General features: G+C 41.7%; 1 protein-coding gene across 2 annotated transcripts in view; it reads right to left on the bottom strand.

Annotated features, from left to right (window-relative positions):
• Positions 1-2,523: 2,523 nt before the first annotated feature.
• SKOR2 (SKI family transcriptional corepressor 2) overlaps positions 2,524-14,487 on the bottom strand; it is a 24,542-nt gene continuing 12,578 nt past the window's right edge. For both annotated transcript variants that reach the window (XM_032441433.1, XM_015848236.2), the window contains 5 exons: positions 11,287-11,352; positions 10,784-10,882; positions 7,273-7,340; positions 3,719-3,783; positions 2,524-3,238 (listed from right to left, as the gene is read on the bottom strand). In XM_032441433.1, coding sequence (XP_032297324.1) covers positions 3,721-3,783; positions 7,273-7,340; positions 10,784-10,882; positions 11,287-11,352 — 296 coding nt within the window. In that variant the 3' untranslated portion in view covers positions 2,524-3,238; positions 3,719-3,720. The remainder of the gene's footprint in view (positions 3,239-3,718; positions 3,784-7,272; positions 7,341-10,783; positions 10,883-11,286; positions 11,353-14,487) is intronic.

Below are 14,487 nucleotides of genomic sequence, written 5' to 3'. Positions count from 1 at the left end.
TGAAACATGCTTTATTTTGGTGTTGGCTTTTCCTTAGCTTATTTGTTGCACCATGAGCAAGGTCTTGTGAATCTCACCCTGCAGCACTCGCCTCTTTCTCACACCTCCTCCAGGGATGGTGCTTCACTGCAGATCAGGACCTCCTTTTTCTCTGCACAAAATCCCACTCCTTGCTGCTGGAGGAGCTGAGCTGGCAGCTACACTGAGTTTTCCTTGAAAAAACAAAAAGCATCCCTTTAACTCAAAGCTGTGTGAGCAGAGAGGGAGGGGTGCTGCAGGGTGGAGGCTCCATCTGAACACTGTTGTTTTGGGTTGGCAGGTAAGCAGGGCTTTCAAAACAATGGAGACTGACACGTTTTTCTTTTCCTTTGGCTGCAGGAAGGCAAAGAGCCACAAAACAATCACAGCTCCTCCTGCAAGTATCAGCAGCACCAAAGCAGCCCTTCACAGCCCTTTAGGTTGGTTGGCAGCCTTTCAGATCTCCACGTTCCAACCCAGCGAGCACTTTGAGATAATGACGGAGGCTGTGTGTTTTTCTTTACATGTGAGAAACCATCCAAGGTAAAGATATGCAGCAGAGCTCAGTCCTGCAAGGCTGTGCAGGTCTCCTGGGTGTTACTGAAAACCCTCTGGCCCTGCTAGGAATTCAGTGCAGAGACACGATGGGCACACAATGTTCTTCCTCACAAACTTTGATTGTGAATAGAACTTCACCATTTGCCTACTACAATCTTTATCTACATTTTTTTTTTCTGATGTAATAGCCTTAAGGGGTGGTTGGACCGGTTGACCTTTGAGGTCTTTTTCAACCTTGGTGTTTCTATGATTTGAAAGTTTTACGTAAAAATTAATGGAAGAAAACATTTGGAGGAAATCTGTGGTCTTGGAGATGCCTTAAGGGCACCTGAGCTTCGTGTTCTGGGTGGGAGGAATTTGTTCCAACACCCATAAAATTAATGCACCAGCAAACCCTTACCTTTCATCTCTGCATGGCCACCTCCTGTGGGGAAGGCTGTAGATATGGGTTTATTCACCATGCCAGACACTGCTCCCCAGGATGTCCTCAGCTCACCCGACAGGGCCACCATCACAGTATATGGTCTGATTTTTAGCTGTGCCCTGTGGAGCCTGTTGGGCTCAGTGATCCTCCAACTCAGGATATTAAATCTATGATTCTATAACTATCTACAGATCTGAGTTCAATACAAGGCAGCATTAGTTCAGGCACACGCAAATTATCAGCTATGTAAGCCATCCCTTTTCTTTATGGCACCAGCTGGTGGAAAAAAAAACACATTGAGGGTTGAGTCTGTAGGGTGCAAGTACTTACTGCTACATTGGGAACCTCATCACTTTAACATGTAAAACGTTGTCGCAAGAGGAAAGCAAACAAGAGCCAATGGGCGATAAGAAGCTTCGTAGGGTGTTTGCTGAAGGAGAGCTGCTTAGGCGGAGGCTGCTCTGTGTTTGCTTTCTAGGGTCAGGATTCTTGAGCTTTATCGGAGTGAGGGATGAGTTTTTAATTCAAGAGGTTTTGCTCATGCTTCACCATTGCTCCGCCTTCACACGTGCATGGATATCTGCAGGTCATTTACCAACAGGACAAGCGGTGCTTCTGTTTTCTATCTGGGACTGTGGCGTAAGTAAGAAGTGAGAGTGTGGAGTTGAAGTTTGAATGTTAAATTAGAGGCATATTGGTTAAACATCCTTCATTTGCACCAGCCATCTGCAAAAGCAACACTTGGAAGCACAACATGATGGTCTGGGCTCTGCTGAACAGGACAGAGCAGAGGGAAGTAATAAATCTGCCGCAAATCCTTTGTGTCTGCTCCTGGGGTTGAACACATGGTGGGAGACAACAGGCTGCTCCGCTCGCCTGACCACATCCAGGAGCTCTGGCACTCTGAAGCCATTAAGGCAGTAATTTCTTATCGAGCAATGGGATTGCTTTATGTCTGGGCAGAAGTTTTGATCTGTAGCGGTAAGACGTTTTACCACGACGCTACAGAGGAGTTCATTCTTCACAGAAAAGATTGGAAGACATCACTGTGTCACTCTACGCTACGATCTATATGACATCCTGAGTGCTGAGTGCTGTGCAGATATCTCCCCATCTCATGGAGGACACAGCTGATCAGAAAGAGGCAGAGGAAAGCTGTGGGATTGCTTCTGTTGGAGGAGCAACAACAACTGGTTGGAAGAAAGGCAACCAAAGAGGCTCAATGGCTGCCTATGAAACCATTCTGGCATAGAGGAGGTGGGTTGACACTCAGGATTGACAAGGACTCATCTGGCAGCTGGCTGACACACTGTCAGGCCTGTGGACTGAAGTGCTTCTGAACAGCTTTTCTTGGGGGTAAATTTCCCCATTCTTTGTTTTTTAATTTCCATTGGAACAAGCACAGCATCGAATTACAGAGAAGCTCCACTATTATCTCATAGTTTTCTTTGTTTTATTATAGACTTTTTATCCACATGAATGATAAAGAAACTACAACAGAGTTAAATACCTTTTTTTTTTCTTTTTCTTTCTTTTTTTTTTTTTTTTTGATAACAGTGATTATATTCTTAATTACACTCAATATTAAATTGTAAAATATTTCCAGAAGAGTACAATCTTAATTCATACAGCAGGCAAAATACCAGAGGAGAAAGGGACCAAGGAGGAGGGGGGGGGGGTAATGAGAGTTTCCAGTCTGCTTTTAAAAAGCACTGTGTATGGCTCACGCTTTTTTATCCTTCCATCCCAGTGTGGCTCCGTCTCAAAGCCAGTTTCTTCCCGTAAGACAATCACTATGCAAAAGCAAAAGATGATCTGGAGGATGCTGTCGGTGTCCGTAGCGTTGGAAGGATCGTCGTTTCTCTTCGCTGCTTGTGTGTGTGTGTGATTCATCAAAAGCGTTTCCTCTATTAGGTTTAGTAGTCCTTCTAAAAACACAAAGACTTAAACTTTGGTACCACCAAAAAAGATCCAGGACAGGCATTTTTTTAATTTTTTTTTTTTTTTTCCCGTTTCGTTTTGTTTTGTTTTTACTAATGAATGGCTGCTACGTTCTATTTTACATGGTTGTCCATGATGTTTTTGAGGTCACTTGTCCTTGAGTTCGGAGGAACCTGATTTGTTTTACTTGTTCTTTATATCCCCAAGCACTTCCATTTTATCAGTCTTTATACAAGTTAGATTTCAGAACGGCGGGTTTTTATTTACAAGGGAACAGCTGCAAAAGGTCCAGCGCTTCTGGGAATGAAAACGAACGACAGACAACCCACAAGACAAAACAGAGAGAAAATGTTACCATCTCTAAGCTCGAATCTGACGTTTCTTTAGTCACAGAATTACAACATTTACTCACATTTCCTGCTCAGCACATTGAGAATCTAAAGTTGCTTCTGAGCAATAGAGTTGTGATTCTCTGCTTTACTGGCTTAGCTTGGCAGTTAAGTAACAACTGATCTTCTAAAAGCACCAGGGCCTACTAAGAGAAATCCCTGTTGCTTGCAGGGATGGTGCATCACCTGCAGCAAAACCAGCACAAGAAATGCACCCATCCTTCACTCTGAACAAACAAACAGCTGGGCACATGGTCAGTGAGCATGGTGGGAATGCACCAATATCACACAGCAAAACAATTCTCTCAGTTCTTTCAATGGCTGCAGAGTAAAACCCCATGGCCAGGCGGGTCAGAATAACACCCCACCCCTTCTTTCACCAGCTTACCTTTAGCTTTTGCTGAGGTGTGCACCCAGCTTTTCTTTCCTGATCAAGCTTGCTGCATAGGGAATCTGCAACGACACAGGAACAAAGCCGCTGTTTTAAGCCGAGGTTTGGCTGACAGCATTTGCAGGCTGGAATCTCTGCGCAGCCAAAATACAGCAGGTTGGGAGTATCAGTCTGCATGTATTTATATCCCCATAATTAGGAAGTTCTTAATAACTATCTCTGCCTCGCACAAACCCGAGGAAAGCCACTGAAGTGGAACAAATAATTAAAGCAAAACAGAGAACATAGGTATATTAGGGGACGCAGTTATATTTAGGAACAATGTGGGATGATGTGATCGTAGGCTGCTGGGAATGCAGTATGGGACAGCTCTTTAAAATGCAACAAAACTAAATTGCTCTGAGATTTCCCTGTAGGTGGGGATCCAAATGGCTACGCGTTCACTATTCCTCAATAGCTAATAGCTGCCTTCTGGAAAGAATCATATTGGGATCACAGAATTCATGCACCTCCACTCCCAGTGCTGCTGCAGACCGAGGTGACCTGCTTCTGCCACCAGGAACTCCAGACTATACTCAGAAATAATGTCAAATGTGTTGAAATCATGAGTTCATTTCCATGACTTCTGAGCTAACAGGATCAGTCCAAATCTGGGAGCAAAGGGAGCCACCAACAAGTGGCTGAGACTGTGATGTTTCTACATCCTGCTCACTCCCAACACCACTCTGTATGGCCGTCAGTTATATAGGACATCTCCCAAGCTGTGCTGACCTAGATAACACAATGAGGTACGTTCTGTCAGAAAGGGACTGTTCTCAATCCGTTTTTTTTTCCTGCTATATTTGGCACACCGTGTGTGTTGGTTTGTCCATGCTCCTGGTAATAAATGGCAGTGGGAGGGGTGGTGGTCAGCAGGGACAGGTTTTCACAAGCTAAATAATGTGCAATGTCATCTGCTTTTCAAGCTGCATGAACATTGTGAGAATCCAGTGGTGTAAGAAGACAATATTTAGGGCTGTTTGTGACACTGCAGTCCCTTTTTGTACATCCAGAGTGTTCAGATGAAGATGGGATCGATACTGAAAAGGCCACAAAGATGCCTTTGATAAGAATCCTGGAGCACATCCCCTTCGGCTTCTTGGAAACTGAACTCTGCGTGGGATTATGCACGTAGAACTGATTTCCACCCTCATTTAACTACAGATGATTCCACCAAAATCAAATCAATATCTTAAAGCGCCACTCTTTCCTGTTTCCCTTTTCACTTAAAGGGTGATGAGTGTGCAGTGACCAGCATCTCTGCAAACCTGCATAACTCTGTGAATATTCCCTGCATGTATCACAAATACATTCATTGTATGAAGCCTCAACTTTCCATGCACAGCATAAAATAGGAACTGAATTTATTAGAGCTCTTCTTAATTACAGTAGGACTCCAAGGAACATGATCTCATACCTCCAAAGACCTGAGAACGCCACACCAGGGTGGATTTTTCCTTATTTTAAAGACTTCTTGTAAACCCTTAAAGATTGGGATAGAAGATGGTAAGAAGACAATTTTGCAGGCAGACAGTTCCTGATTTATTTTCTTGTCTGCCTCCACAGAACAGAGCTGGTTCAAAGTCATTCTGAGGGCTGGCAGCCATCAGACGTCAGAGGAGTTCTACCTGGATCCACTTTTGAGGGCTGAGTATTATCACCCCAAAGTTGGCCAGTGGGGAGGAAGCCAAGGCTCTGGAGTGAATATAAAACTCATCTAAACCAGATGAAAGACAAAAGGCTGTCAGAACAGTTTGCATTTCTAATGTGTCTCCAAGACCTACTGCCTTTGTCCCCATGGAAAAGCAGTGGGGTTGATCACAACCCATAGCTGAAGGAAAGTGGGACCTCCAGGTGCTCAGCCATTTGGGTAGATGATGCTTTGAGGCAGGAAGAAGAGAAAAACACACTCGGTGATTTAAGATCAATTTTCTTGTTAAATATGATGATTTATTGATCGCTTCTTGGCACCTGGCTGAAAGCTTGGCATATGGTTGAAGTGCTTCCTGGCAGCTGCCCCAGGCACCCAGACCAAATCCTTAACAGAAGTGGCCACACAGAGTCCAACACTGTCCACCTACCAAGCCAAGCTGTGTCCAAAGAGGTCAATATCCATTTAAAGGTTGTAACAGAACACTTTCCCAAAGACCTGAGCTTTGTTCCTGGCTTTCAGGAAGCCATAAAATAATTTTTCAAAGTCCGGAGAAGACAAAGCATTAAAATTACAACTCATTGATTAAGCAGTGAGGCTCTCAATGAGGAGTGTTAAACCTGTGCCACCTCCTCGTTGATGTGAGTGCACTGACGACAGAGTGACAGCAGAGGGCACTTGGAGCCCGAGCCATCGCCTCCCATCCAACAGCGCAACTTCCCATGCACGTGTTTGCAGGAGCGGCAATTTATCACCGTGCTCTGCATTGCAGTTTCACAATGTCAAAAGTCCTTTTGAACAAACGGATGCTCAGGAAGAACTAGTTTAAGTCGTATGGGCAAACAGGGGTGAGAAAAGCGAAAAACAAAACAAAGCCAACCAACAAATCAACTCATTTATATAATCTTAAAAATGACTGAGCCAAAATCTGTGGCCACTTAAGCCAGTCATTTTTTTTTTTGTGTCTAATCCTACATGCATTAAAAGTTTCATCTTTTGTCTTTGCATTGCAATGACAAGAAAATTGCACTTGGGCCCCTCTGTGAAAGCGATGCTACAGTGCTCCAAAGCAAAATAACCTACCCCTGTTATAAACAACAGACAAAATATATCAGAATAAATCCTGCTTTTTAATGTATCCCGAACCAAAAGGTTCTGTTTATCCAACCAAGAAGGCCAATGGGATTCCAGTGAAAGTCTCTGCCAGGTACTGGGAGATGAAGGTGAACACAGTAACAACTGTATGTGTTAAAGAGGGGAGACCAACATAAGAAAAAACCCCTCCAAAATGGTCTGGAGTCGATTTTCTCCATGAAACAACCTCCTTCCGACACCCTCCATCTCTCATTGAAATCTCTGAAGTCAGCAGGAGCTGGGAGCACAGAGCTCTAAAAATAAGGCCGCTCTAAATGCCTCAGAGCACAGTACACACGTTTGACAATCGTGGCCTTCAGCTTTACTTCTATGTCCTAACCCATCAAGTAGAAAATGACAGCATCAGAAGACAACGACCCCTCCCATATATAGCAAGAGGAAAACTGAGCTTCTCAACCAGAGGGCTGAGTCAGATGTGGAGATTTTTTGGCGAGCCTGACTCAGGAAAGCTGTAGTCTCAGTGTTCTGTCTGCACGTTCCATTGAGTTGAAAGATGAAGACCCATCTGGTTATGGTATGAAAGTAAATCTCCAGGTAATTAGGCTCTAAACCGGTTAAGAACTGCATGCTAACATGTTCCTAAGCATAAAGAAATGTGAGCTCTGTAATATTACATCTACGTGGCTTCCAGAGGAAAAACTTGAGGGTGTACTTAAAAAATCAAAGTGATAGTTCATAACAGTTTTAGTAGAAGACATAGACTCACTATTTGTAGCTGCTGCACCATTTCTTCTCTGTAAGCCAGCTCTCGTTTCATCTGATCTTGGAAATTGTCTATTAAGAGAGAGAAAAAAAAAGAAGAAGAATATAAAAAGAAAAATAGATGCAGTAATTAAAATAGACACCATAGCAGAATTTATATAAATCAAATGAAACCAAGCCCAACTGAAGCACAGCAAAGCCTTTCTGAATGATACACCTAACAAAAACAGCAGATACTGCTGATGAGGAAAAAAGCTTTGGATCCAGATCTGTCCTCCCCTCGTTTACAGATGTAGACTCCTGTGTTTCTGTTGCTAACTTTCATGCCCACAGTGATGTTCTCAATGGACCAGACTCCACAGTCATCAGTCAAACTCCTACAAGAATTGGAGATAACAGCAAAAGATGCTTTGCTTTGGTATAAATCTGCTGACGTCAATAGGGACGTCCAGGGATGTGAGAACGGAAAGCGTTCAAGGATGCAGGATTTGATTTGTAGTTTACAGCATTGTGCTGACAACTTCGAATGGAGCTCAGATTCCTTAAAGAGTGACGTGGGACTCAGGTAGGAAGAAGACACTGAAAAGCAGATCACACCTTCCCAGTCAGCTGGGTTATGGCACAACCTTTCAGCTCTGGGAGGGTCTTGCTGAAGAGTACTACAAGGCCAAAGAAGCCAGAATGGCTTATTTACAATTAACAGTCAGGTTGGCTGTTGGGCCATGGCTCCAGAATTCATGGAGCCTCAGTTCGGTATCTGCTCTCCAAGCTCTGTGCATGTGTCTTGCCATGCTTCATTTCTTCACCAGTAAATCAGGAATTAAAGCTCTGCTTCATCTGCCTGAAGCATAGGGAGCATGAATAGGTTAAATGATGGTGGGATACTTTGATAGGGCAGTAATGGGAGTCACAAAAATACTGAAATTTCAATGGATGGATTTGATCCCGGGTGAGAAATATGGCTCCTATCAACGCTCCATGTGCTGCCATGGGCCTGGGAACACGCTCATTCCCTGCAGAGCCCCACAAGCTCACTACATTCTCAAACCCAAAAGCAGACAGAGAACACATCACAGTGGAGAGGCAGGAGCTGCCTTGTTTGAGGGAAAGGAGATGCATTCCCATCAGGTGTGGGCAAAGGGAAGGGCTGTAGGAAACTAGAAGGGGGCAGAACTCTTTTGTCTTTCCCACAGTAATTTGGTCCTGTCTGAAGAGAAAGCAAAGGATGATGTTTAAGAGACATGGAGGCAGTGCAGGATGGTGAGAAAATACCAGGGAAACAAGTGGAGAGAAAATCTGTCTAGCTGAAACCAGCAGGAGTCTGGTATGGCTACACTGAAAAGAATGCAATGACATCTTAAGGAATTCCGTCAGATTTCTTTCTTTGCTTTTCTGTTTTCTTTTCTGTTTGTTTTGCCTTTTTCAGCCTGTTTTTTTTTCCTCTCCAACTTGAAAAGAAAAGCAATACAAGCCAGTCTGCAGTCCCTCTCTTGCTTACTGAAATAGCCATGTGGGGCAAAAGGTGATGGTCTGCTGTCACTGTGCTAGCTATGCTCAATGTCCTCTTCCAGTTTCATTTCAATAGGAGCAGGCCACACAAAGAAACGCTCTTCATCTGCTCTCCTCCCTGAACAAACAGCTCAGAAACCCTGCTCAGTCCTGCACTGCAAACTCACTGTGCAAATGGGGTTAATGGTGGGGATAACGCTTTTCTTTTTTCTTCCTGCTGCATTTATCTGAGCCTAAACGCCTACAGACAAAGCCATGAGCAATGCCCTGGAGAAAAGAGATGAATATTTAAAGAGTTTTCTTAACACAAACTTAAATACTTTAACTATCCAGGAAAAGTCTCCGCTGTTTTACTACCACGTCGTTAAATGCTGCCGGACAAAACGTGAGCCGGTCCACACCGGAGGTAAAAGCGATGCAGGATTCTGCCTTCAGCACCTTCGGCGTGGACAGATCTTCAATCTCCGCGGTCGCTCGGCCCAGCTGATACCGTGAGCCGAACCGGGATGCAAACCTGCTCTACTCTTCCTCCTACAGCCCTCGTGTCCCCAAGCCACGAGAAGTCCATCGGTACGACTTTAACTGCGCCTTCCTTAGTTGGTTTTCAGACTCTTCTCTCTTTTACTTGGGTTTTCTATGATTTCTCTATCTCTTTCCTATCCAGCGGCATCACAGGCAGTTAGAAACTTTACCAGGGAAACCTGCAAGACAAATAGCTTCTAACACCTGACCTGAAGCAGCAGCCCCATCTCTTTCAGTGCACCACACACTGCTCTAGAGGACAAACCGCACTTATCTCAGATTTTACACTTACTTGCTTGACAAAGACCCATTTTCTTGTTTTATTATATGTGGAGGAGGGTTTTTTTGGTAAATCTAAATCTGTAAATAGGTTTTACGGTCAGTTACATATATTGTTTATAGCACATTATCTGTTTTCTATTTTAATCCTGAAGAAAATTGACCACTGCTTTGTGGTATGTTGAAACCACATATTTTTCAAGCCGGCATACGCAGTCGCCACTTCCTTGGTCGGCCGTATGTGTTCTTTTCTTTTATTTGAATTGTATTTCATGTGGTTTAATTGCAGTGTTTATTTACATGGCAATGACAGAGCATTAATTTTACTGTAGAAGAACAAAAGGATAAATGAGTGACCCGAATGGCAAAACTCCAAGATGCCATTTTACCAATACCACACATCAAGTGTTTTGATCTATACAAATTATTTGAAAATTACCTCACTCTCAAACCCACGTAATGACTGAATTTATACTGAAGGATGAGGTTATCTCCTTTCATTAATATCTATACCACTCCAGGCTCTTCTTTATTTATGAAGCTTTCGAGATTTGAGCTAAAGATGGAGTCATTCCCAGAGACCTGCCTCGCACTTCCTCACTTCTCTGAATTTACCTTATCTACAGAAAGCAGGGGAAAAAAGGTATTTTCTTTAAATAACAGGGAATCACAATCTCTATTCCCACCTTATCTTGTGATCCAAACATTCCTCCTCTTGCAGCAGAGGTGTTTGTTGAACTGGGGTACTGGCAATGCTGGGTTTTGTCCCTGGAGTGCTTAGGAAGCCATTCAGAGCTCTAACAGTACGCAGAGCTTCTGAACTCTTCAGGAAGCCCCAGTAAACCAACCTGAGGGCTGGTCAGATATGGTTGGATATATGCAAACTTGTGCACAAATGCATGTTTTCCCCATCTTTATGTCTTTTACTATTTCCTTGTGCCTGCAGTTCAACTTCTTGTTAATTTAATGAAAAAAAAACCTCTTCTAATTGTCCATTTCATTTTAAAGTGCACACCAAAAGGGACATCTAGATTTTTCCTACAAAAGACCGATGCTGGCAGTCTTGAAAAGCCTGAAGAGCCACAATGGAAGAGCCATCAACCTTAAAATCCTGGCGATACAACTGAGAACACGCCTCTCCTTTTTTCACTATTCAACAACTCTCAATAAAAAAAAAAAGCCAGAACCACAGATATGTGTCTTACTGAATACTGGGAAAGATGCGTTTCCTTTCAACACCTGGAACTCCTGCTCCAGCCTCCTCCGTAAGTCGATCTGCTCAAACAAAACCTTCTGGAGTTCCTCTAAGAGAAAGAAAAGCTGTGTTACTAATCTGTGGAAATAATTCTTGAGAGAACAGTCATGGAGCAATTCATTACGATAAGACAAAATATTTTAGCAGTTTAAAAAAAAAAGGGGGGGAGGGGGGGGGAGAAAGTGTTGCATAGACCTACGATAGATTTTGTGCAGAAAGCCATGAATATAAATCAATGTAATATATTATTTTAAAGTATTATATTACAGTGTCATGTATTGATTGATATATATGCATTAATCTCAATTATATCCACCCAAAGGTCCATATATTATTCATATGTTACTTGACAAGCTTAAAATATGGTGCAGAACAAAAATGCCCCCTATTATCCTCATATTCTATTAAAACAAAAAGCAGTTTTATAACGGAAGAGACCCTGATTCATTTTACCTTTCCCCATGTTTTCTACGTCCTTCTTCAGTGAATGAGGTGAGTTGGTTTCTTGTGTGTGTTCACCTTAAAGAAAAAGAGAGGAAAAAAGTTATTGATTTACCAGTCTCACTTTTGATCAGAATTGTCTTTGCTGTGCAGCTGCTTCAGAGAACATGGAGAAAAGATAAAATTAAATTAAATAAGAAAAATAAAAAGATTAAGTAAGATGAAGGTTTCTTTACAACACACAGATGTCATTTACAAACCCTACCTGAGTCCAAAGATACTTTTCCCGATACAGGTTTCTAAGGCTTAAGGCTTTATTTTAATGGTCCTCTGAAAATTATTATTATTATTATTATTTTGCTGTGGTTTCTATGAACAAGGTTTTGAAAGAAGCCAGGAAACGGGTTTTTAAATGACAAAATACCACTCTGGCTGGAATTAATGGGAGATTTTCTATTACTTAAAGTTGAAGTATAAAAGGACTCTCAGTAATTAAGAAAATATTTGGTAAGGAGGCAGTTATTGAGCTAATTGGACTAATTCTTGGTTTTTGTCCAGCCACTAAGTGCACATCATTAACTACTGACGAATAACCACAAGGAAGACATTTGTAAATCTGCTCATTTATTTATGTATTTGAAAGAGTCTTGGAGAAAATATCTTGGGCTGGGGGGAAAAATGAGAAGCTCTAGCACTGAGCACAACAGGTAACACAGAAGCTACTCAAAAGCTCGCAGTCACAGAGCATCGATAGCAGGGCAACACAGCGAGCTAATTGTGAATTGGAAAGTCTTGTTTTCTATGCAATCGGGGCTATTATTGCAAAACATTTATTTCTGATTTTAAAAACTCATGCGCTCTTATGCCCAGTAAACCTTGAGGTCAAAATGTATGGAACATATCCGATAGCTGTGCACTTCAGCATCTGCTCTCTCTTCTTATTTCTTTATTTAAAATAAAAATGAACTCATTTGGGTGTACACTTTTACACAATTGATACCTGCTGCCAGTAGTGCCATTTAAATCTGTTTACATAGCACAATTATGTAAAACATCATTTATGTGTGGCATTTTCTGCAGGTGAGCCGTCCCTCAAATTAAAAGAAGCAAAAGAAACAAAAAGAAAACTATACATCAGTCTTTAAGCTGTGCTTTTAAGTGTTCCGATGATGGAAAATGATTTATTATTTTATTATTTTTTTAAATTTAACATAATGAGGTCTTAAGCAGGATTGCTAATATACGTATATTTTGTTAGATAAGTATAAAACAAATGACAACACACTATCAAAAAGAATAAATTTAAGTCCAGGAAGGGCTCTCGTTTAATTGTAAATACCAACCATTCTTGCCTCCCAAATAAGTAAAGAACAGGGTGGGAAAAGTGAAGGTATTTAAACGCAGATCCTAGCGTCTGCATTTTAAAGAACCAACCTCCTTCTTAAACTGCTTTCTCCTGTTCATAAAAGGGCCTCGACATTATTATTGTTAATGGCAATAATAACAACAATCGGATGAGTTTCACCTTCCCAGTCCCCCTCAAAATGATAATCAGGAGTCTGCTCTTCTGTTTTTCCATACTTCCCAGAGGCCTCATCAAGTGCTGTGTACTGTTATACCTTAATTGAAAGGGAGGAGGTATTGAATATTTAACCAGCTTCCTTTCTCTTAAATGTTAATTAAAAGCTAAATAGGTGTTTAAAAACAAACAAACAGAAAGCCCAACGAATTTTAATCAGTCTACAAAAAAATCACTTCCCCTCCTAATAGCTCCACCAGAATTCTCTTGGGCCTTCTCTGTGCGCAAAGTTGTGTTCAGCAGCATGGAAAACAAAAGCTGTGCAGACCCAGAGATGTATTGGGCATCTAAGTTTGCTTTCAGAGAGGTTTGGTTTCAATTTAGTCAAAAAATCTAAGTGTACCTCTAGTCTGCTGTATAAGGGCAGAAAGAGATAAAGTGTCCAAAGCCACTTTCGTACCTTTGCTCTTTTTGATTAGCGCAGGATTTTTTTATCTGCAGTAAAAGTGGATTATATTTTGAGGTTACAGAAAGGACATTTAATCTGGAATGTGAATACCCATCCACCACACACTGGATATCAGGAATAATTCCTTTTTAGAAGAATAGTCCCTGTCCCTGAATGTGTCCAAGAACCATGGAGTTGTGGCACTTGGGGCCGTGATCGGTCAGCATGGTGGGAGTAGGGTGGGAGTGGGCTGAGATAGAGCTTGGGGATCATGGAGGTCTTTTCCAACCTTAATGATTCTGTGATTCTATGATCCATGGAGGAAAAAAGCAATGATGCAGCACCGACGGTCTACCAGGACCACAATGTGCTCCGCTATTTTTTGCTGGAGAGAACATGTTATTCAGACACAAAGACCACGGTAACGACAGTGCTGGTATCTTCTGTGTCCAAATATATATTCATTCAAAACCTATGGGCAGATGCAAAACAGCGGACCTGGAGAGCTCCAAAGGCTCCATCTGTATTTACAATTAATGACTTGCTGTAAGTCATGCACAGTTTGCTCCTTTCTCCTGGATAAATCCTTTCAAAACACTCTCTTACTGAAAATATTCATGCGTCTTGAATATATACGCCACATTCTGGGGATAAATAATCAATAGGCTAAGCAAGACTTTGGGAAGTGTGCCTACTTTAGAAAATGCAGTAAGTATATTCAAGCGTTTTTCTGTACTGGGGCTGATAAAAACATCTTGCAAAATCCAGAGCTTCAAATGTTAATTTGCCCTCCAAGTGCCTTAAGTTTAAAACAAACTGGTCCTACTTTTTGCACAGATAAAGCCTAGTTTATAACCTCAATTTTAAGTTCAAAAATGGACATCTGACTTAAAAAAAAATCTGCACTGAAGTACTTATAGACTTCACGATGAAAATATGGTTTGGGGATTTCTAACTAAACATTTAAAAATCGTACTTTGCTTCCAAAACATGCAATGTTTTATACAACAAATCCATTGCTTTTGGGCTGAGCCTTAGGATATTTCTGGGAAGTATTTCATAGCTTTATTCTGGAAGCATGAGAGCTGGATAATTACTAATCTGGGGGTTGTTTAAAATGGAGGGTAAGATTCCAGAAGATGAGTCTTGAAAACAAACAAACAAAAAACGTGGAGAAACCGTATCACCAAACACTGAGACATGCAAAAAATGAAGAATTTAAACAACATTCAGCCTCTTATAATAA

Source organism: Coturnix japonica, chromosome Z, assembly GCF_001577835.2.
Source record: "Coturnix japonica isolate 7356 chromosome Z, Coturnix japonica 2.1, whole genome shotgun sequence".
Classification (NCBI taxonomy): Eukaryota; Metazoa; Chordata; class Aves; order Galliformes; family Phasianidae; genus Coturnix; species Coturnix japonica.
Note: the sequence above shows the minus strand (reverse complement) of the source record. Positions and strands in the feature narration are given on the sequence as shown.